The 25,907-nt window shown below is 33.3% G+C and overlaps 1 protein-coding gene across 2 annotated transcripts; it reads left to right on the top strand.

Annotated features, from left to right (window-relative positions):
• Nucleotides 1-53: 53 nt before the first annotated feature.
• LOC126823209 (E3 ubiquitin-protein ligase DTX4) lies at nt 54-25,451 on the top strand. 2 transcript variants are annotated; one of them, XM_050551862.2, is made up of 9 exons: nt 54-296; nt 4,557-6,183; nt 17,090-17,151; nt 19,099-19,272; nt 19,457-19,521; nt 20,905-21,051; nt 21,615-21,776; nt 22,348-22,437; nt 22,882-25,451. In XM_050551862.2, exons 1-9 carry the CDS (start codon nt 272-274, stop codon nt 23,113-23,115), a joined length of 2,586 nt encoding a protein of 861 aa, XP_050407819.1. In that variant the 5' UTR covers nt 54-271; the 3' UTR covers nt 23,116-25,451. The 2 variants fall into 2 exon arrangements, with proteins under 2 accessions (XP_050407819.1, XP_050407820.1); XM_050551863.2 differs by lacking the exons at nt 54-296; nt 4,557-6,183 and adding an exon at nt 10,688-11,046.
• Nucleotides 25,452-25,907: the final 456 nt, after the last annotated feature.

Raw genomic sequence — 25,907 nt, 5'->3', positions numbered from 1 at the left:
TAAAGTAAAGCCAAAAAACCTTTCTGTTACTAAATATAGAATAATAACAAATATGGCCGCTTCCACATCGAATTTATCAAGACCAACCAGCAGTTCTTTTAATTTTGGGGTTATTTTTTGGGAATGGCTTCAAGATAACGGCAAATGGCACCCATATGACTCCGATGTTGTTGGCTACATAGAACAAAATTATGGGAAAGCCAATTCTATCAGCTTGGGAGTAATAGATACTGCCTTGAGTTTGTACAAAATTGATTTCTCAACCAACCCGATGTGCCAAATCAGATTAGACACTGGTATGTTATACATTCATTCGAAAGTGAAAGTAGAATAATATGTAACAGGCATTGCCTGAGTAGAGCGAAGCTGATTATTGTCAAATATAAAACCTTCATAATTAATTTTCTCAAGTGATACAAAAAATATTAAATAATTTAGTTTTTATTGAGATCTAAATTTTATACATTAATCTGTTTTTAAAAAAAGAACAAAAAAGTGTGAGAATTATTTTCATTGACGTAAAAAATATGTGACGTCATTGATTAGACGCGTCATAGAAATAGTTCTATGAGGCGCGTAATCTCGCTTGGGCGAGATTTGGTGGATATAATTATTTTTGTTAGTTACGTGATCTCGCTTGGACGAGATTTGGTAAGTTGACATGCGCATTGCCTGTTTTACCCAGTGTATCCGGTTCCGGTCTGAATTTTTTTTTAATCAACAGTCTGTGGTTGACAATTTCAGTTACGCTCCTGTGTTACCGGAAAAGAGCTTTGCTCAAGCACCGCGCTTCGCGCGATGCTTTAGAGCTTCGCTCTATATTAGTCACTGAGTCCAAGTGTGAATTATGGTCTAACATTGTTACAGTCAAACTACACTGCATACTTTTCGTCACATCCATAGATTGGTACCTGCAATAAATTGGGAGCAGGTCGTTTCATGATTCATCCCAGGTTGTAATATTAATAACTCAAAATCACATGAATGGTTTCATCCCATAAATTAAAAGCAGAGAGCAATAAAATTTTGATATTTTATTATAAAAAACATATCATCAGCTTGACTGTTAATTTAGTAACCCATCAATAAATAAAATTTGCGGAAAAAAAAGACATGTATTGTACAAATTAGGTCTTGTCAAGTTGAATTAAGAGTTATTTTCAGCATGTTGTAATAGGATGCATTCACAAAATATAATTTTAAACATTAAAGATACATTATGGGAGATTTTCATAGAGAGTTGGCCATTCTTGCTATAACAGTTCAAAAGTAGATGATGAAAAAAGAATATATTGAAAAATTCAGTCAAATTACTTTATTCTGAACATAGTTATCATCGTTGTAATATTTGCCTAGAAATGGTAGCGAATTGTGTCTTCACCTTCGCTGATCGTTTGATTGACAGGCGTTAACTCCACCTACATATCTCGATTATCAAGTAAAGTTTTCAATGGCATACCGAAACGCTTTACAGTGGCCTCGCTAAGTACACTCTATCATTTAGCCTCGATCTAACTGACGTATTTTCATCAGGTTACCCCTTATTTGATTTAATCAATTAGTGAAATCCTATTTAAATCCGAGCTGTAGCCGAGCCATCCGTGGGTCTACAGAGTTGATTTTGGTCTTGTTGTTTAAATAAAGATCTAATTTATAATTTCTATAACATCTGAAGCCTAAATTAAGACATGCAATAATCAGATTTAGCTCTTGCATAATGCATGTTTAACGGTAAAAAATTAATAAAATTGGTCAAAATCACAGGAGATTTAAATGATGAATAACAATGAAATTCTTGCACAAATGTCCCAACTTAAACCTCTAGTTTTAAAAAAGATATTTGTGGATATGTTGATTTCTAAAATTGTGTGGATGGGTTATTAATCATATATATACCCATCAGACAGCTGTACGCCTCTAGCCTGGGCTTAACTTAACATTTAGTTATTAAAAAGCAGGAGACTACCCTTAGTCCCTTACAGACAAGACTCATCTTTAATTATTTATGAATTTCTTAATTTCTTTACTTTATCATTAATATTACAGTCCTTCACGTTTAAGGTGCGCTTTCACTCCTGCTCCTCTCGATGCACTTCCACTTGAGCCAAGCTAGGGTGGCTCAGTGAGTAAGACATTGGCTCGCTAACCTGGAGGTCCTGTGTTCGATCTCTGTGTTGATCGAGACAGTTCATTGGGATTTTCCGGTGTAGTTCCCCCTTGTCTTTCGTATGGGATGAAAAACTGAGGTACTGTGTACACATTGACAGTTGGAATTTGATTTAAGAGTAGCCTGTAATGCCGCTGTCTGGGCAAAATTTCACTCATAGCACACTGTATGGCGTATGCCCGTCTTCATTAGTCCTGTCGGTGCAGATCAGTAGGATGTCAAACCCCATTTCATTTCCACCACCCACACCCTTCTTCCAAGCCACCATGATTTGATTAATGGGCTGTCATTAGTTTAGGTTCAGACAATCATTATGTATTACAAATCTAAAGGCTTATGCACAATCTATTTAAAGAGGCTTCTTTGATGGTAGAAAAAAATAATTTGATGTGATTTGACTGTACAGTTCCATCGGTGGTGTTTAACTGAGATTGTGTACAAACTTCATACACCAAGACTAAACATTAAATTTTCAATTTACATTTACATGTATTAGTGATTATCAAGATTAGCAAACATTATAGCAAAATATCTTAAGGTCTAATTCTGTTTATTTCTTAGCTAAAGAGATAATACCTTTCTGTGTGTAAGATCTATATCTGATTCTGATATTTACAATGAAACTCAGTATTATTCAAGAATCATTGAATGTGAATAAGGTAGGGATTGTCAATATTCACTTGAAAGAGTCAAAGAGGTTGAACAAACTAAGTATATCTACATAACTACTAGATCATAAAAAAATGGGGTTTAGCATCCACTCAACACAAACCATTTCAATAATTTGCTTGTGCGTAGGGATCTTTAGCTATGGAGTGAAACCAGATATCCTGGAGAAAACCCACGAGTTTGTACAGGTGACCCTACTCCTTGTCACGAAGAGACGAGAAATCGAAACCATGCCACTTGACTCAATGTCAGACCTTATGATCTAAAGCACATACATTTCATTAACCATTCAGTCAGCCAATCTCCCTGACATGAAGCAGAGTTTAATGGTATAATACATAATGTTTCTTTTTGTCCCCCGCCTTTCGAAGAAAGCAGGGGACTGTTAAAATGGGTTCGTCCGTCTGTCTGTCCTTCCGTCTGTCTGTCCGTCACACTTTTTGGAACACAATAACTCTCCTTCTAATTGACTTAGAATGTTCAAACTTGGTGTAGGTGTTTATTAGGTCAATTCCTTGATGGAGTTCGAAGTTGAGCATTTTCTGCTTAGGGTAAGCAGAGATAAGCAATTTGGTTGGTTGATGCTTTGGGACACTATAACTTTAGTTCTAATTAAGTGAGAGTGATGAAACGAGTGATGAAACTTGGTATATAGTTTCATTACATCAATACCTTGACTAAGTTCGATAATAAGCATTTTCTGCTCAGGGTAAGCAGAGCGATAAGCAATTTGATTGGCCGAGACTTTGGAACACAATAACTCTCCTTCTAATTGAGCTATAATGTTCAAACTTGGTGTAGGTGTTTATGAGGTCAATGCCTTGATAGAGTGCGAAGATGAGCATTTTCTGCTTATGGTAAGTAGAGATAAGCAATTTGATTGATTGATGCTTTGGGACACGATAACTTTAGTTCTAATTAATTGAGAGTGATGAAACTTGGTGTATAGTTTCATTACATCAATACCTTGACTAAGTTCGATGATGAGAATTGTCTGCTTAGGCTAAGGAGCAATAAGCATTTTGATTGGTCAAGACTTTGGAACATAACAACTCTGCTTCTAATTGAGGTAGAATGTTTAAACTTGATGTAGATGTTCGTCTTGACTGAGTTCAATGATTAACATATCAATAAACTATAACACATACTTATGGAAGAACAATTACTGAGTATTCTCTCAACGTTTTCAAGCAAGTACAGTAACAAATGTGTAGAGCAATTATATATATGTACTTGCTTGAAAACGTTGAGAGAATACTCTTCGAAACGTCGCCCAAATAAATCAGTAATTGTTCTTCCATAAGTATGTGTTATAGTTTATTGCTCTATCCAGTTACTAAATGCCTCTAAAAGATGCCTCTAAAACATATCGCGCTTAAGCTAAGCAATTTCCTTGGTCGATGCTTTGGGACAAGATAACTTTGATTCTATCTGATAGAGAGTGATGAAACTTAGTGTATAGTTGATAATCAGTTTGATTGCTCAATACTTTTGAAAAAAATAGATGTGCGATTAATTAATATGTGTCATCTATTTATTTGGGGATTTCGGCGGGGGGACATCAGCCTCACTGTTGGCTTGTTTTCATAAATTATACAAGCTTGTACAATTGATTATAAAATGATTACAAGTCTTGATTATCAATAAAATATAAAGTTTTAAGTGATTTTCAATATACATAAAACAGGTTTTCTGAATTTCATTTGTTTTATTGTATTAGGTCGAACAAGATGTATCAGAAGAAAAGTTTACCCAATGACCAATCCTACCTCACATCAGATCGTTTGGAAATGGGAAGGTGATTATCCTGGCTTCTGGAATACCTATGATTTTGAAGTATCGTCTTTAATAGAAGATGTTTATTGTAGTCAAAGAACTCCATTTATAGATCTGAGCCAGCCTCCACTTCAAATGCCTTATTTCATTGATTTAAAGAATTTACAACAAGTTCGTATCGAGACAAGTAAATGCCGAAGTATTAGACGAGAAAAGCTTAAAACGCCCTATCCTGTTTGTAGTAGCCTTGGTAATCAGCAGCATCAGCAGTCATCACATGTGATATCAAATATAAACCATAGCAGTGGTTTGTCACATCCGCAAGCTGTATCAATCATAAATAATAGTAGCAGTAGTGGCTTATCACATCAAGCTATGTCAAATTTAAATAGTAGTAGTAGTGGTTCATCACATCCACATCAAGCAATGTCAACTTTAAATAGTGGTAGTAGTGGTTCATCACATCCACATCAAGCTATGTCAACTTTAAATAGAGGTGGGAGTGGTTCATCACATCCACATCAAGCTATGTCAAATTTAAATAGTGGTAGTAGTGGTTCATCACATCAAGCTATGACAAATTTAAATAGAGGTGGGAGTGGTTCATCACATCCACATCAAGCTATGTCAACTTTAAATAATAGTAGTAGTGGGTCATCACATCCACATCAGGCTATGTCAAATTTAAATAGAGGTGGTAGTGGTTCATCACATCCACATCAAGCTATGTCAAATTTAAGTAGCAGCAGTAGTGGTTCATCACATCCACATCAAGCTATGTCAAATTTAAGTAGCAGCAGTAGTGGTTCATCACATCCACATCAAGCTATGTCAAATTTAAATAGCAGCAGTAGTGGTTCATCACATCCACATCAAGCTATGTCAAATTTAAATAGCAACAGTGGTGGTTCATCACATCCACATCAAGCTATGTCAAATTTAAAAAGCAGTAGTAATGGTTCATCACATTCACATCAAGCTATGTCAAATTTGAATAGTAATATTTGTGGATCATCACATCAAGCTATGTCAAATTTAAATAGTTGTAGTTTGTCACATCAGATGATATCAAATGCATCACAGTCTTTAAATAGTAATACTAATAACAATATATATGGTAACCAAGGACTGACAATGAAATCTACAACACGGAAACGTCCTTTAACACAGTTTGACAGTTCAGACTCAGATGATGGCTCAACATCTAATGATATTGGAATTAGAAAATTAAGACATAAAAAATCAAAGAATTCTGCTGTGCCAGTATCAATTAATATGAACCCTATGCCATCTACAAGTACGTTTCAAAGGACTAGTGCACAGCCATCTTCAATCCAATTACAGCAGAATTTCTATAGCAGCCAACCTCAACATATCCCAGGAATGATGACTGCTTCTCCGTTCTTAAACAGTCTGTCATCAGTAAATGGTTCATCCTTAGCTGTATCAAATGGACCATTAACTCGACAACAGCTTAGTTTACTTCAGTATCCAGGAAGTGTTCATGTACCTGGGGTATCTAATAATATGCTTACAGCAGGACCTGTTCATTCATCTAACCAATACCCAAGGTAAGTACTGCAGATTTTTATACTCACAAACTTTCATGTGGATGTATTATTCCGTCGCCCCTGTCCTGACATCCTTTTCCCAATATGTCGTCCACTATTTCTTGTGAACGCTCTAACGCCAAAAGTTATCATCTGATTGTTTTTTGAAATTGATATATGTTGTTAACATTAGTGAGATGAAGAAGCCAACATGTATTTAATTTCAGTAATTTCCATTTATTACGTCTAGAGTTATGGCCCTTCTTATCATCTGATCTTTCTAAAATTTGAATGCGTTATGTAGATTAGTGAAACGAAGAAGTCTATTGAATTTCAGCAATTTCCGTTAATGACTTCTAGAGTTATGTCCCTTGTTTCACTTTGTTGTACCTTGTGAACGGTCTAACATCAAAAGTTATCTGCCGATCTGTATGAAATTTATATGCATCATTTGAATTAGTAAAAAGAAGAATCCTATTGAATTTCAACAATTTCCGTTTATTACTTCTAGAGTTATGGCCCTTGTTTTACTTTGTTGCGCTTTGTGAATGCGTGAACATCTAAAGTTATCGGTCGATCTGTATGGAATTTATATACATCATTTAAATTAGTAAAAAGAAGAAACCTATTGAATTTCAGAAATTTCTGTTTATTACGTCTAGAGTTATGGCCCTTGTTTTATTTTGTTGAACCTTGCGAACGCTCTTAACACCAAAAGTTATAATCCGATCTTTGTGAAATTTATATGCATTATTTGAATTACGTCTAGAGTTATGGCCCTAGTTTCACTTTGTTGAACCTTGTGAACGCCCTAACGCCAAAAGTTATCATCCGATCTGTATGAAATTTATGCATCATTTAGATTAGTGAAACCACGAACCCTGTCGAATTTCAGAAATTTACAATAATGACTTCTAGTGATCGTTCTATTATGAACTTAATTATTTGCTGTATCATTAATTAATAAAGTCGAGATTATTATATTTTAAGTGTTGATTATGATATAATTCCCTAATTTATAGCCTTTGTTTCACTTTGTTTCACCTTGTTAATGGTCGATTGATGAAAGTTATCATCCTATGTTTATGAAATTTATATGCATCATTTAAATTTGTGAAACGGAGGTTTATTGAATTTCAACAATTCCGTCAATTATTTCTAGAGTTATGGCCCTTGTTTTACTTTGTGAACCTTGTGAACGTTTGAATGACAAAAGTTATCATCTGGTCTGTGTGAAATTTATATGCATTATTTAAATTAGTAAAACGAATAATTTCAAAATTTTCTGTAAATTACTTCCAGAGTTAAGACCCTTGTTTCAGTTTGTAGTACTTTGATTTGATTTTGTTGAGGCTTTGGAACCAGCTAACTTTGGTTCTAACTTGGTGTAGATGTCTTGACTGAGATCATTTATTAACATTGATCAATAACTTTGATTCTAACTGATGTAGAGTGATGAGACTTAGTGTATACAGTAGTTTCATTACCAGGTATATGTACATGTACATGTACTTCAAAACCTTTACTGAGTTTGAATGTGAACATTTTCTTCTTAGACTAAGTATAAATTATCAATTTGATTGCTTGATAGATTTCAATAAGATAAATGTGCAATTGATTAATATGTGACATCTATTTATTTTGGGATTGCAGTGGGGGACATCGTCTCACTGTTGGCTTGTTGAACCTTGTGAACGCTCTATTGACCCAAGGTACAATCTGATTTGTATGAAATTTATATGTATTATTTAATTCAGTAAAACAAAGACGACTATTGAATTTCAGCAATTTCAGTTTATAACTTCTCAACTCTTGTGACGTAAGTTATCATCCAATCTGTAATAGGAAGAATCCTAATAAATTTCAAGAATTTCTGGTAATTACTTCTATATGGCCTGCCCTTGTTTCACTTTTTTAAACATTATCGACATAATTTATCATCCAATCTGTATGAAATTTATATGCATTACTTAATTAGTAAAACAAAGAATCCTATTGAATTTAAAGCGATTTCTGTTAATTACCATTAGAGTAATGGCCCTTGTTTTGCTTTGTTGAACACTCTAACTACAAAAGTAATCATTCAATCTGTATGAAATTTATATGCATAATTGAGATCAGTAAAAGGAGAGAGAGAAATGAGGTTTAACGTCCACTCGACACACACTAGGTCATTTCGGGACTAACATATGGTTTAATTTTCAATAATTCGCTTGCGCGTAGTGGTCTTTAGCAGTGGGAGGAAACCGGAGGACCTGGAGAAAACCCACGAGGTTGGACAGGCAACCCTACTCCTTGTCACGTTCAACCGGGGATTCGAAACCACGTCAGTCGACTCAATGACAGGCTTAATGATACAGCGCGCGCACGCTAACCATTCAGCCACCCACCCCCCCCCATCAGTAAAAGGAAGAAGCCTATTAAATTTCAAGAATTTCTGGTAATTACTTCTAGAGTTATGGCCCTTGTTTCACTTTGTTGAATGTTGAACATTATCAATTTAATTTATCATCTGAACTGTATGAAATTTATATGCATTGGGTGATTTCTGTAGATTACTTCTAGAGTTATGGCCCCTTTTTTTTTGCTTTGTTGAACTCCCTGTGAACATTCTAACTACAAAAGTTATCATTCGATCTGTATCGATGGCTTGGATGATTTAGCTGTTGTGGGCATATGTTTTAAGTCCGGGCAACCTATCTTCTTAAAATTCAGTGTGAAATATGGGGACAATGAAAGGATCAACCCTATTGATTTTTCCTGTTCTCCACCCATCTCTTGGATAATGAGGGCATATCTTGAATGGCAAGCTTATTATATAAATTATTGACATATACAGTATTGTACAGTGTTCATATAAAATTCAATCTCAAGCTATCTTCCCTCTTTGATGTTGTGAAGAGAATTAATGATCCTGTCTCTAATACCATACTCAGGAGGACTTTAGATTAGAGAGTTTACTTTGCTCTAAGCTTAAGTAATCTTCGTTAATTTTTGGATTTTTAAATCCCTAAATCACAGCATGAAAGTGTTACAATTTAAGAACCTTTGGTCTGTTTAATTAGAGGAATAAAATTGTTTCATCTGTCTTGTTTTTATGAATTTTTTGATTGACCATAAAGAGGGCAAAATAGATGACTTGAAGAATGTAGAATTTAAAATAAATAAATTTAAACCATTTATGATTAAAAATGCAAGAATAATTAAAGGAGCATTATAGGAGATTAGATAAAGAGTTGAAATAAATAAATTTAAACCATTTATGATTAAAAATGCAAGAATAATTAAAGGATCATTATAGGAGATTAGATAAAGAGTAGACAATTCTCGCTATATATGTACATGCAACTAATAGTTAAAAAATAGATAACGTAAATGGAATATGCTGAAAATTGCTGTCAAATTGAGATATTAGCTTTTGAATTTTAGGCTAGTCTTGGTCATCATTATTAAAGTCAGTACGGTAAAAAACAACCCTCGATTATCCATTTTTACGTTTAATAATTTTTCAAAATATGTATTCCAATCTGCTAAATATTGCAGGCGATGGCATTGAGAGTTGATGATCTGGATAAGTTAATTAATGTCTAATTAATAATTTAGATAACATTTCAGGCCTAAAGAAAGATCTACAATAGGCAGATTTAACTCTTGCATAATGTTTGTTTAAGGCCTTCAATGTTACACCATTTTAGCAGTCACTAAATTTTATAAACTAGCATGTCTGAGAAAATCAAGAAAATAGATTTAATTAATTATCCCACCTATCAATAAACATATTCATTTTACTACAAGCTACATAATTAGGTTTTCTATATGATAATAGTCTTTTATTTTTATTAGTTGTTAAATTGAAGAGACTTTTATTTTCTTACATGTACCAGTGTAGATTTTCCAAGGTAAAAGATCTCTAAAATCTCATTAATAAAATTCCAAAAAACAGTGAAGTTAAGAAAAAATTGAGTTGGGCCTGGAAAAGTACACATACCAAATATCAATAGCATTTTAAAGTTAATACTTTGTCTCCAACCTTGGTTGTTATAACAAATAGGTGAATTATCAGGAATTGTTTGACACCAATATAATCAGTTACTGGTACATAAATTTCAAAATGTCCAAATGGAATTTTTAGAAATCTAGAAATGTCGATATTTTATTAACTTATACAGCATAAATCTTCCACTAAAGTTTACAAAGGCGCTGTACAAAAATTTCTGTTACATTTTCACATCAATATTTATAATCACTATAAAAATGTACACCCAGCCCATAAATTTCTGAAACTGAAATAAATAAATCAAGTTGTAGTATGTTTATCACAAATAATGGAAGTAGTAATCTCTTCTCTTTGTACTAAATACTATTGATATTATAAACTACATCAATGATTGTACATGTATATCACATGTGGAGAGATAGAACACACATGGAACATTCTGCCAGAAGAGAATGTTTCTGGTCCCTTACACTTAATCAATAATAATGAAATTATCTGTCAGGTCATAACTCTCCATCCTACTATAGCTAGGCCATTTCTACTATTTCCACACTTGGATCGGAAAGTGAATTGCAAGCGATTCAGGAATAATTATATCAGTCGCAGACTATTGGAATTGTAATTGCTTGTTTATCTGAATTACATAATGGCTAATGCTAGCCGGATGGATGTAGGATGCTGTTGAATGTTATTGTTAGGGTTTTGATGCTTGTGTGTGTAATACGAATCTAAACAATGTGTGAAGTCATATTAATCCTAGTTCTGTATTCTACCAATTGGGAATTATTTGTGAGACGATGCTCGGACAGTAATCAGAATGTAACATGGTTATATAAATGAAGAGTTGATTTAGTAACAATTATCATTGAATTATAAGTGAAATGAAGGTAATTATTTACATGTGTTGTGGTTTTATGTTTTAAAGGGAATATTTGCTTCTGCTGTCTTCACTACATGGATTACAAAAAACTATTTTGTATGTACTCCAAATTAGATGCCTCTATATATAGTTGTAAATATTGTATTTAAATTCGCTTCTCATCCAGCATAATAATTACAAGTCATGTATCTAGAAGAAAGTTACCTCTTGTTTTGTTTTGGTGTCTGTATCTGGCCAAATTTGTTTGATTTCTTTGTTTATTTTTCTAAGAGGTCACTTTTGATGTGGATGCAATATTTCACTCTTATATATCAAATTCCAACTGTCTAGGGTACACAGGACCTTGTTTTTTTGTCCTGTCCGAATAAATATACATTGTCCCTTGCCAGTGAAACGGCAATCTGGTGAAGACAGCAGTGGTTTATTATATGTTGGTCAACTTGAACAAGATGATTATTTTATTGATTTGATTACAAGGCAACTTAAGAGAAAATGAGTAAAATTGATGTGGTTAATGTTGACATGGTTATCTGATGAGAGGAATGTTGATTTATTCAGACTTCATGGAGAGGTCAATATTCTAAAATGTCTTGATGTGAGTTTATATTGCTTAGAATAGTGCCATTTACAAGCAACTCACATTGGAACAAGATTTTATATTCCCGAATGATTTCATTCTGAGATGTACACAATATACAGCTGTTTATATCAGTTTTTCAGTATAGTGACCACAGATATAAAAATAACCATCTGAGGTCATCAAAGCCCCTAACAACCATGATGTCACTGATTATCCTAAGTTATAGCTTTCAAAATGATACCTTTTAATGTAGATTGCATTTCCAATTGCAGAAAGTAGTTAAGATGCTTTCTTATCAATACATTATGTAAGATTTAGATAAAGAGCTGTCTATTCTTACTATAATAGTTTGAAAATAGATAATGCAAAATGAATTTATTGAAAATTTCATTCAAATTGCTTCATTGCGAGTGAAGATATTAGCTTTTTAAGGTTTGACAAGATGTGGGCATTAATTGCAGCCACTGCACTGGTTGTTTGAAGCTTAGCCTCGCTTCACCATTTTTAGATTAAATCAAAATATGACTGAACCTTGTAATCTACTTTATATCAGAGATATCCGATGACATTGAGAGTTGATTATGGTCTAATTAATAGTTTACATAACATTTCAGGCCCTAATAAAGACCTGCGTTATAGGAAGATTTAGCTCTTGTATAATGCATGTTTAATAATTTGCTACATGTAAACACTTTGGTCCAAATTGCTCAAACTATAGCATTAAATAGGGTCTCAGTAGGGCATTCAAGATCTTACAATCCTTCATACCACTTTGCTGACAGTCAGTGTCCATCGCTTCTCATTTGGGGTATGTACATGTACCCAGTAGGTATGAAATTAACATTTCTTTTTTTCTGAGAGACCAAAAGCACTTCTGTTGATTGGCCATCTAATTAAATTGACCAAATCTACTATTATGCTGACATCACAGCCTTCACAGGTCAAAGTAAATTTTCTTCTGACATATCTTTAAGTGTTAATGAAGTGACCAACATTTTTTAAATGGAATGAAGATAACATCTAGGTTGTATTAGAATTAGATACATACACTTAGTCAATCACAATGTACGCTAGTACAAGGAAGTTAGTAAAACAAAATTTTGCGAGTTCTCAGATTACATGTTACAGATTTTCTTTCATATTCAGTAAGTCAACCCCAAGAAAGATGTTTGTTGGAAAACCAGTCTTGCAAATAGTCAACGAAACATATATGTTTGAATCTTGGAAAGAATTGTGAATTACGAATAGAACATTGAAATTGAATATAATTTATAGACTGAGAGCACTGAAATTTGTTTGATCTTCAAATGTTGACCTTGCTGATAGCTATTGATTCACTTTGACATAATTTCATTAATAGAAAGCACACTGTTTCAAGCAAAGGTTGTTATCTGGAGATTTTGCATTGTGCATGCCTTGATTTTTTTTTCTCTGATGTTTTCATTGTTTAAATTTGTTGAAATGAAAGTTGAAATCTCGTTTGAACACATTTTGATTGAATCCCAACCAAAATGTCATTTAAAACTTTTGAGTGAAATATACAACAGAACATGTGTTATAAGCCATAATTACAAATTGAGGATACATGTATTTAGCGTCTACGACTGTTGTTACAATAAATGTGAGAAACATGCTTTCATAATTCCCAGATGAGATTTGGGTGTTGTTTCAGTCAATCAATCAATAGTAAGAATTGTAATTAACATTAGGTGAATGCTTACTTCATGGTTTGAATTATTTATCTGGCCTACTTCAATAATCAATTAGTTTTAACACTGTATTCCCGTAGCCATAAAAAATTAATGAAATGATATTATTTGGAAGCATATCATGTTATATTATGTACAATTCTGTTTCTATGTGTCAGTTGTCTAGGACAGCAGGGAGGAGATACAGAAAACTGAGGTTTTATTTTTACCATTGACATCACATTAAGGATCCTCTGACAGCATGCAGTCTAAAAAAGAGTAGGTTGTAGCGCCACTGTCAGGGCAAAATTTCCATCATAGAAAAGTAAAATATTAAACCCCATTACGTGTAAATATTTGATTTCTGTTCAGTGTCGTATCCAGAATTTTCAGAAGGGACATTGTGGCACCAAATTAAATAATTTTTTTTTATGTAGTCTTTGAAATTTGATGCGCCGGTTTTGGTTAGATATGAAAAAAAAAAAAGATTCTATATTAAGTCTGAAGTATTTGACCTTTTCTGGAATGTGAATAGATTATTTATTGATCCGTGAGCCTAATCCTACCAAAGAAGTTTTCATACTACTGATAAAATCAGAATCCAAAATATCACTACATATATAACTTTTAGTAGTGCCAGTGACTTGGAAATGAAATAAGATTTAAAACGTCCTAATTTTCTGCACCAACAGGGATAATGAATATGAGCAAATGCCAGGTGGTGTGCTATGAGGAATTCTTTTTCCAAACAAAACAGCGACACTATAGCCTACTCTTATTTTGAATTCCAACTGTCAAGAGTTAAGTGCATGCCAACCTTTACACATGACCTTAGTTTTTTGTATCAATAAAATGACTAGACACTGTTCCTTGCCAAGTCCTGCATCACTGAAAAAGAGAAAACATGCCGGATAATCCTGAGGAACTATCAAACCGATGATCTCTTGGTTGGCAAGCCAGTGTCTTTCTCACTGAGCCACCGCAGCTCCCAGTGGCTTGGAAGTTGGAGACATGCCATTTCTCCAAAGTTATATTCTACCCAACAGGTTTGATTTCTGAAAGTTCCAAATACACGTAGTTCATTTGCCAAACCTGTGATCTAGTGATGACCATTTGTTAGTGTGTCCGGCGTCCACATTTGCTTGTCTACGCTCTAGAGGCTAAAGTTAATATCTGATTGACTTAAATTTATACACAGTGTTTAAGGTGATGAGACGAAGAAGCCTATTGATTTTCAGCGAGTTTGGATAATTACTGTCAGAGTTATGGCCCTTGATCACTTCAAAATATCTTGTGGATGCTCTAGAGAATATTCGATTGACTTTAAATTTATACACAGTGTTTAAGGTCATGAGACAAAGAAACCTATTGATTTTCAGTGATTTTGGATATTTACTGCCAGAGTTATGGCCCTTGATTTCTTTGTAAAATCTTGTGACCCTCTAGGGGCTAAAGTTATCATCCGATTGACTTCAAATTGATACACAGAGTTTAAGGTCTTGAGACAAACAAGTATATTGATTTTCAATGAATTTTGATAACTTGAACAGCTAAATCCATGATACTAAATGTTTCGTATACTAAACGTTAGCATGGGGCAGAACTTTTTAAAAACCAAACAAATTCTAATGATTTTCTGATAATTACTTAATGAGTTGTTACTCTTAATCAGATTTTAGTGTATTATAAATTTTTCATTACCGAAAGAAAGTAAAAATATGCGACAACTCTTGTTGACTCCTCGGATGATTTAGCTGCTGTGGGCGTATGTTTCGTTGCCTGGCAACCTATCTTTTTTCATGCCTTCTCCATTTACGCCCCCCCACTTCACTTTTGTAATGGCTTCTCCTTTAAGTTTGAAATCCCCCCCCTTCTTCGTTTAGTAATGTCCCTTTCTAACTCCCTTTTGTGATCCCCCTTGACTGTGTACTTGCTTAATGCCCTCTCTCCGTCCCTTTAATTTTGTAATATCATACTTCTCCTCCTCCCTTTACTATTGTACCCCCCCCCCCCCTTTCTCCTTGTACTTTAATAATCCCCCTACCTATTACTTTTTTCGAATGGTCCATTCCTATAATTCCCTCTTTAGTTTTGTAATGCTCTCTCCATTAATTTTGTCCCCCTCCCCTCCCCCCCCCCCCCCCCCCCCCCCCCCCGTCCCTAAGTTTTGTAATTCCCCTTGCCTGAATACTTACTTAATGCCCCCTCCCATCTGTTTACTGTTGTGGTGTACTTTTAATGTTCCCCTTGTTATTGTTTGTTGTCTTTAACGTCCGCTTCCACCGATAGTGATATAGAGGACAAGTAATGTTTGCCCCTTTCCCATTACTTTTGTAACTTCCCTTATACTTTTACTTTTGTAATGGCCTTCCCCCTTTCAGTTTGTAATCTCCCTCCTTCATTTTAGTAAAATCCCCTCCCCATTCACTTGCTTGCTTCCTTGCTTCCTTAATGTAGGGTGATATCGCAGACAGTACCCCTTTCTTTCTCCTTTACTGTGATAAATGTAAATGAAAAAGCTGGAGGATTTATTTTGCCAATTAGTTGTATTATCCATTAATAGAAATGATTTACATTCTGGACTTCCTTGTAGAGAATTAAAATCAATAAATGCTATGATGTCTTTATCTATAGTCTCTATATGGTCTACTTAGCCTTTTGGAAATACAAGATGGATATGCTAATGATACTCAGTGCCATATTCATGCTCAATCAAATACACATTTGCAATCAAAAATTGTGGATAAAAGCCAAACCCTGCCATAAAGAGGGAAATGTGGGTTATACTTAATTCATGATTGGTGTAAAACAATGAAAATCTACAAAAAAATGTAAATAATTCTGTCAAGGATATCACTGTTCACTGTAGTTAGTGACTACATGTACCTCACATTTTGCTATTCTTAGCAGTGTCTGTGCTGGATTCATATGTAAGATCAAAATAGATATAACCATTTCCTAGATTTACATAGAATTTTAATCAGATCGGAGATGAGTTAATGATTATTGTCTTAGGTTAGGTAATTTCCTTCAAAAGAAGGATATTTATTCTATACAATAGTCGATACACTACCTCCAGGTAAGGTCACGTTAAAGATGCATTATGTAAGATTTCATTAAAGAGCTGACAGTTCTCGCTATAATAGTTTAAAGAAAAAAGAAATGAAAATATATTGAAAATTTCAGTCAAATTACTTCATTCTGAGCAAAGTTTGAAGAATAGTGTAGTCTTGATTGTGATTGTCATTGCTACAGTTGTTACGATAATAAACAAAGCCTTGATTATCCATTCTTATACGCCTACACTGAACCATCGGACAGACAGAGGCAATGGCAATATACAACCACATTTCCATGTGGGCATATAAAAATGTAATGATATACCCTAAAAATTTTAAACCAAGATATTGAGCCAATTTGAAATAACCACAAGATTAGGTCACGTAACTTACATGTATGTATGGTTTGAGAGCTAGGTCAAGTTTCATTTCAACTTTGTGTAGCCGGTTGGTATGTACTTGGCGAGTGATCCTAAAATACAAATTTCTTATGTTTTTCATTCCTGGGGGCTTGCCGGCTTGGCTTTCAACTTATTTGGCGCGAAATAAATACTAGAACATAGTTTTTGTTAAGAAGTGGTAACTACCAGCATCCAACATAGTTACCACTTCTTAACAAAAACTATATATTTATATCTATTTCAATGTATCCAACAATATGATGTATATAGTGTATTTAAGTGTATCCAACGATATGTCATATTATATATTTGTATATTTCAGTGTATCCAACAATATGATGAATTTAAAGAGTCATGGTAGTAAAATATCACCAGTTGTGTCAAGTAAGTAACATTAAATTAAGAGGACAAGATGCCAGAGGACAAATAACAATCTTCATTATTTAAATTTAACAAAAATAAAGGCCCAAAGTAATAAGATAATAATTGGGAAGATTAGATCTAGTAGGTACAAAGAAGGGGCATAAAGATGGTAATGGGAAAACAGTAGAAACAGGTCATGACTTTTGGACTAATTGGTTTGAATATTTGAACCAAAAACTGTTGATTGTTCACCATCTTAGTGTAGATTCTATACACTGTATTTAATTTTATTATGGATTGTTGCCCCTTGATAAGTCAACTATTCTATCTAATAAACTTGTTTCTGAAAAACTACTCATTGATTATGTATTTAGGTGTGAGACTGTCAGGGAAGTGTATCTTTAATAAAAATATTTAAGTCTGTTATTCACAGTTTTAATTGATCGTATAATTACCCTTTTAAACATAGAAAAAATGTATAGTTGTTTGGATGGGGCCAAAAACTAAGGGTCACCTGTGTTGACATTTGAAAATCAATAATGATTAGGTGGAAATGTTGCTGCCCCGACAAAATTTCCCTCATAACAAACACCATTGCATATACCTGTCTTCATCACCCATTTCATTTCATCGACATTGACTGTAAAAAGGCAGAAGAGTCATTATACCCTGCCGAGCCTTACGTGTTTAGCCAAAGAAAATTGAAACTGTCTTTTAGATTTAATGTACCATATGTTTGTATTAGTTCAAAATGATGTTGGTGTTTGAATGTTGCAAGACATTAATCTTGTTTATTTTAATTCCTGTAGTAATAGCCTATAGTTCTGTCAAATTCAACCGTGAAATTGGATAAGTTTTAAGTAAAGCATGTCGGTTCATTGGAAATACTGCTACATTAGACTGTCTGGTTATCCTCCCAAGATAATTCATATTCCAACTTATTCTATTTAAACAATGATAGTTGTGAATAATAGCTAGTCATTTTTCAAATTGTTTGTCTGTCTATACAATCCAGCATCAGAAGTATTAATATTGTCTGACTCAGTCTTTGTATTATTTATCTGATTCTGACTATAGTACATTGAGGGAATGAATAACAGAATGGTTAAATACTCATTAGTTTTAATCAGAATTTGTGAATTTAACTTACTTAACCCTTTTACTAGCATGCTGTTCCCATTTCTACTATAGACTATTTTAATAATAAAATGGGAATCGGTACTAGGTAATTGGGTTCCCACATAAAGTTTAAGTAGCTTATTATCTCTTTTGTTATTCTAAGCTATTCTAATTATGGGATGAGGCCCTGTGACTGGGCCTATGTAATGCAAATGTTTAACTTTATTCTCTCATTGCCTCATTATTATGCCTATTGCAGGTGTTTCTTTAGGTCAGAAATGTTATATAAACTATTAATTAGACATTTATTAACATGAAAAGATCCTAAATTACACAAATAGATAATCAAGACTATGTTTTTATCATACCGACTTTAGTAATGATGATCAAGGCTAGGTCTAAAATTCTTTTCGCTAATATCTCGGTTCATAGTGGAGCAATCTGACTGAAATTTTCAACATATGCCATTTACATTATCTAGTTTTTAACCATTATAGTGAGAACTGCCAGCTCTTTATCAAATCTTCCATAATGTCCCTTTAATTAAATTTTAAATAATCAATCTGAGTACATATTAGCGTTAATTAAGAGTGGATAAAGTTGATATTTTAGCAAAAAATGCGAATGACGCACCATTACTTTAAAAGCTGTAATTTTCAAGTGCTAATTAAATTAAAATAGTTTATTTCAAAATTTCAATGAATAGGAAGCAAAATTCCTCAACACCCCTCAATAAATTGTAAACTCATATTAAAATTATTAAAATATTGTTTTGTAGGTCGTTGACAAGATTGTAATCCCCATTCTTTTACTTTGCTTTATATAATAGAACTAAACTATATTTTGTAGATATAACCAATGTATTGACGTCACCTATTGTACCAGGGGCTTTCTCACATCAATCTGTGTCACTACATGGTAACTTTCAACCGTCTGCTTACAGTCTCCCTACTCCCAGTCCTCAGACGTCAACATTCTCAGCTAAAGGACATATAGTCTTACCTAAACTTAAAAAATCCAAAGGTATAGTTATACTGTCTTTTTTTTTTATAAGCCTGCATTTATTATCTAAATATAATCCTTATTCTTAAATATCTTGTTCAAATTTTTTATGGAATCTCATCAAAGTTCAGAATATATTGATGGTAAGATTTTATTTCAAACTGCATAGTTACAAGAAATAATAATAATGTGTATTATGTTTTAGGGAAATCAGGAGCTGACATGCCCCATCAGTATTTTAAAGCAGTATTAAAACCTTCTGATGATGAGGTAAAATGTTGTACATATATTGTTTATTTCTATCTATTGGAATATTCACTGTTTAAACAAGCAACTTTTGAATCCCCCTCACTCATTGTCTTATAGATGTTGATTATTTAACCATGCAATAGTACCCCCCGCCCCTTCAAACTTCCCCAGTAACTAGCCATTTGTACAGAGATGCACTGCATTCTAGCTATGATTTAAAGTTAATCAAAAAACTGTACTCCTAAACTGTTAAATTTTTGACTCACAGCTATTTTTAATTTGATTTAGATATTCTGAAAGAAATAAAACATAGTTAAAGTAGCTAAGTCTCTAACTCATTATCATCCAAAATCTTCAACATTGAAAACACGATTTATTTGTCAAATTAAATCAACATCCATGTTGTGATCTTACCGGAAAAAGATGGGCTTTTGATATCCAATATTTAAGACAAAATAAACATTTTACCATTGGTACACGAATCGTGTACCATAATGCGCTTCAGCCCCAGTTGTATCAAGAGACTCCAGGGACGAGGCTAAACACATTGCACCAAATCAAACGGCGTATGTAGACTGAAATAACCAGACGCTAGAAATTTGCACTCGCTTGAGACTGCTGGCTTATTTCGCCGAACATAACTGATTTGAAATTGGAGTAAAAACGGAAACTATTGAATGTAAATCAGTTTATATACATTCATATTACAGTATTATATGCGTTGCAACCCACTTTTGTCAATTTCTAGGTCCCAAAGGTTAGCGATTTAGCTCCTTTAAGATAATTGTCTAAGACAAATTTAAAGCCACATCATGCCATACCCACAGAGATACACATTATAAAGTTAATAAAAACAATCAAATCAATGAATTCTAAGTTTAAATTGGTTTCACAACACCATGTTAAGTTTAAATTTCTCTTAACCAACTATGGTAATACTAATAACATTCTTTACATTATTTTTGACTTTTAAAATACATATGAATGGTCTGGCATGTTATGCCTTTAAGAAACAGTGAATATATATTTAAGAGATATTGCAGCATACAGAATATAATCCCCACTGATCTTATATTATAAATAATATTTCCAACAACTCCTTTATTTCTTTAAATGATGTGGCTCAGTGGGTTGGCGCTGGCTCACTAACCAGGAGATCTGGGGTTTGATCGATAGTTCCCCATTATTTTCCAGAATGTATTTCCCTTGGCATTGGTGCAGGACAGAGGGCCTGGCAATGACATAAAACAACCCTTGTCAGTTGGAAGTTGACATAATTGTAGTCCTTAGCACTGCTGTCCAGGCAAAATTTCCATCATAGTATGCTGTATGCCCATCTTCGTTATCCCAGTTGTGGCAGAAGTGTAAGACATTAAACCCCATTTCATTTCTGATTGATTTCAGGACTGTTGTATATGTTGTGAGAAATTAAATTCTGAATCTGATTATGGTAAAAGTAATCATGCAGAAGGAGAGGTTGTATCTCTATCACTATGTGCTCATACGTTTCATAGACAGTGTCTACGTGCTATGTATGATAGCGGCCCAAAGGTATTTATCTATGCACTTTTTCTTAATGCAGTACTCTTAATATTGTGTGATAAAAAATTCAGTGCAATGGTTAAATGGTTTAAACTTCTTAAATACAAATTCGTACACTGTGGTATTGGGGCGTAAAGTCACAGGATGGCCAGGATTGTTTATGACAAGCAGAAGAGCTAATTAAAAACCGCCACCTTACATTTCACTCCAACCCAGAATTCCATCTAGGATCAAAGCCTTTTATTAATCAAGGGAAGTAACTCATTTAACACAAAGAACTCAAGAAGGCTTCAGACCACTAATACTTTTTACAAATAAATTGGTTTAGTAACGGAGTATATGACGGTATACCTTAGTTTTTATTGAATATTATTTTATGTTTTTTATTTAACTGATGTTTTGAATAATACTGCATAAATTTCATGTAAATAAAAAATGGTCTGAGTTTGAAAATTTGTAATTACATGTTATTTAATGTTTAAAAGCAGAACTCCATCTACACTGGGCCTTGGAAAAACATGGTGTATATGGCAGAATTGAGGTTTTCTGATAATAATTACTTACTTTTATAGGATGGTAGTTTACAGTGTCCAAATTGTAAAAAAATACATGGTTTTAAACATGGTATATGTCCAGCAGGAGAGATGCATTTTTGGACGATACCTGAATCATTACCAGGTTATGAGGGTTGTTGTACGATATGTGTTAAATATTTTATACGACCTGGTACGCAGGTAAATATATTTTATTACTTTATATGGTGATGTCAATTAATTAAGTATCATTGGTTACAATAATGAGCTGCTATTCTTAAAATCATAATTTTTTAACTTTCAATTGATTAGAATAAACGTTACGAAGAAAAGACACTAATTTATAATAAGAGGTTTACGAGAAATATGCAAAATTAATGTTTGTTTGAATGACATCTTTTTTTTTTTGCCTCATGAACGCATTACTTGTCATTTTAAGACAAAGTTGTGCTTGATTGATTGTTATCAGATTAGTGTAAGTTTTCAGCTTAAAGTTCGGAATTCTATATATTATATTTGAATTGAAGATTGGAATTCAAGCTCACTGGAAAGAAAATCAACTGAGGATTCAAATTTGTGTTATTAAACACAGCCCAACACAATATTGTCAAATCTTATAACTTTCGTGCATGTGCTGAAAATTAATCATAAAAACAAGGATAAATTAGTCATTAGAAATGAAATAGGGTTTAAGTCCTACTTTTCTGCACCAACCGAGCTAATCAAGACAGGTCAGTAATTCGATCATCATTAGAATATCTTTTCTATTTAGGGACATGAACATCCAAATCCAGGTAGAAAGTTTTCAGCCAGGGGCTTTCCAAGAATTGGCTATCTTCCAGATAATGATAAAGGACGAAAGGTATGAATAAATTTTATAGTATAAGCTAGGGCTCTCATTTCAGGCATATTTATCAGATAAATGAAATACAAGAAAATTTTAACTGGCAAAAAGCCCAACTACTCTAATAGGTTGATGTTTGTACAAAGTTTCATAAAGATAGTTTGAACTTGAATGGTTTATGAAATATGCAAAGTATATCAAAAACTTATCAAATTGTTTCCATACAAACACAAAATCATTACATCCGAGAAATTACACTTTAACAAGAGGCACTACTACTATCACAGGTTGAAGTGTGTACAAAGTTTATTAAAGATATCTAAAACAGTTTATGAGATATGCTTTGGAAATGAAATTGTGATGTAAGGACAGGCGGACAGAGCCCATTTCAATATTCCTCCCTAACTTTGTTGATATAAAATTCTAATTAATGATCTTAATGGCATTTTAAAATTACTTCAGGTTTTACAGTTATTTACAATAGCATGGCAGAGACGTGTGATGTTTACAATAGGTTCATCGTCAACAACAGGGGAAACGGATACAGTAACCTGGAACGAAATACATCATAAAACCGAATTTGGTTCCAACGAAAGTGGACATGGTTATCCAGATCCAAATTATTTAGACAATGTTTTATTAGAACTTGCTATTCAAGGTGTTACAGAAGATGATCTAACTTCTACTGGGATATAGTGCTAATATATTTGTATTTATTCTACATATGTGAAAGATGGAGGACAATAAAAAAAAACGAAAGTAGTTATGAGGAAGTCTGATTCCATGAAAATACTTTTACTTGATTTTTCAATCATAACTTGATTTTTTTATCCATTGATTTGAATAGTACAATAGTTATTTATTTTATATACAACAGAAACAACATAATCCACATTCATTGTATAGATGATGGTAGTACACATTGGATTCTGGTTAAAAGAGAAAAAGCAAACCACTATCATTATTTTGTTATGCAAGACACTCGATTACATCCTTGACAAACTCACTACAAATTTTATATGTTCATTTGTCGTATACACCATTAAATACAGTAATCTCCATTATGGCATTAATTACATCATGTTTAGTGGTATCCTTGATGATACTGCCGATTTATAGGAAATTTACCCCATACTTTATTTTTATACGCCCACGTTTTCATGTGGACATATAATGCCGTCGCCACTTTCTGTCCGTCTGTTGACACTCTACAGGTCACAATTTTGATGAAACTTGCAATATAGGGTTTATATCCCAAAGATCTTCCATCCCTTCAATATTGGCATGTATCGGATCATAACTTCCTGGATTATGGCCCATGAATGTACGAAAAATCACATTTTTAGCTTGTGGACACTCATGTGGCAATTTTTATTTCTGATGAAAACTTGAAATATATGTCTATCTCCCAAAGATCTCGGCTCCTTTCGACATTGACATGTATCGGACCATAACATCATGGATTATGGCCCCTGATTGTGTGAAAAATCATGTTTTTAGCTTGTGGACACTCTTTTGCTCGCAATTTTGATGAAACTTGAAATACAGGTTTATAACCCAAAGATCTTGGTTCTTTTCAATATTTGCGCATATCGGATCATAACTTCCTAAATTATGGCCCTTGATGGTATGAAAAATAAGCTTTTTGGCTTGTGGTCCCTCCAGGGTTCCCTATTTTTATCAGTATTATGAGTAATGAGTAAAAATTTCATGAAATTGGACCAAAACTGCCTAACAAAATGGCCGCCCCTTGTCTGCAAATAGTGTAAAATTATGTTATATCAAGGTTTTGGACCCTCTAGGGGCCTAATTTTTGATCCGATTTTGATATCCCAAATATCTCAGTCCCTTGTGCTATTTGCGTATTTCAGACCATAACTTCCTGGATTATGGCCCCTGATTGTTCGAAAAATCGCTTTATTATTATTTTTTTTTTTAGCTTGTTCTCTATCATCCATCTCTTGCAAAATGTGGGCGTATCTTGTCTGGCAGCAACTGGTTAACAATTGTTTGAGTACACTGTAGGGTAGATCATATGAGAAATGAGTCAGTAGATCTAACCCTAAACTTAGCTATTTATTTTTTGAATACATATCTGGATGAAAAATAACCTGTAATTTATATAAATTAGGATGATTTTGTGAATTCTTTATGGATTCCTTAGTATCACATTTCTTCCTACAATCATCCATTCTTCCATCGGACTTCATTGGAAAGGCAATCAGAAATAGAAAAGTAATCAAATCAGAGAAGAACTTTACTAGCTTCTGGGAATGATCAAGTTGACCAGCCCATGAGTGATATTGTGGCTTAACTTATGTTGCCCAATGAAAATTGTTCAATGTATAACTTTAGTCTGGAATCTTATAAATGTATAAGGGGAGACAACTTATTTATTTGCTATTAGGTTAATGGCAAAGATAGTAATTGTATAAATGTTATACAACTACATATTGATCTATGAATTTTTTTGTGATAGTTATATTTAATAATTTAGTTATATTTAATAATAATTTTGTTTATATGCAAAGTAGCTATTAATTAGTTTTAGGGGTTCTAGTTGCAAGGATTAGGTTGAAAGCGTTTATTTTAAATAATGTGATATAGTTTAAAGTGAAGTATTGGTAATGATGGCAAACCAATATAATAGTTTATAAAGTAGGCTATGTGATAATAATAATAATGGGTAGAAAATGTAGGAATTTTTGAAGTAATTACATGTAAAATCACAGTTGCAGATAGTCGTGATCTTATTTGCATAAACTTAATGAAATTGAAAGCTTAAAATCACAGGTTTATCACTTTATAAATAATATAATAATGCAGTATATATCGAGAATCCCCCTTTTTTCCCTCAAAATATCCTTAGACTTTCGCCTATACAGAAACTTTATTTGATTTCTAGTTTGTGATGACTGATATGTTAAAGATAGCATTGTGGATTATTGTTATTTGCATGTTTTTTTTTCTATAGTTATATTATTGATGTACATTTGTATGCAGATGTTTTGTATATAATAAATCCCTAAAGCTAAACAGATTTTGTGTCAAGGTATTACTTTTCCCTACTGGCACTGCTGTTACACCCGATAAACCAGGGACTCCAAATGTTTTAATTACATATACTGAAAATGGAGATGGGCATGTAGACCAATACCAGTTTTATGAAGCAGAAATAAGCCATTTAATTCATCAAGAATTTAACTCCTGATTCTAATTGAGAGTTTTTCACTGTTATCTTGTCAAGTATAGTCATTCATCAGTTGCTCCATCCCACCTGTAAAATTACACACCTTCAGCCCCACTGGCACTTTTCCCCCCAAAAAAGAGAAAGGTGTATGGTTAGTTGGTCGACTGTACTCAAAACTTCCATACAGACCTTATGATATGCAGAGCACACGTTTGACTAAAAAATTTGTGATTCATGTTCAGTTAATCAGCTGATTCTCCCCCCGCCCACCAATAATAAAATAAAATACAAATTTGAA

This window comes from Patella vulgata, chromosome 6 (genome assembly GCF_932274485.2).
Source record: "Patella vulgata chromosome 6, xgPatVulg1.2, whole genome shotgun sequence".
Taxonomy (NCBI): domain Eukaryota; kingdom Metazoa; phylum Mollusca; class Gastropoda; family Patellidae; genus Patella; species Patella vulgata.
This window is presented reverse-complemented; position numbering and strand designations above follow the sequence as displayed.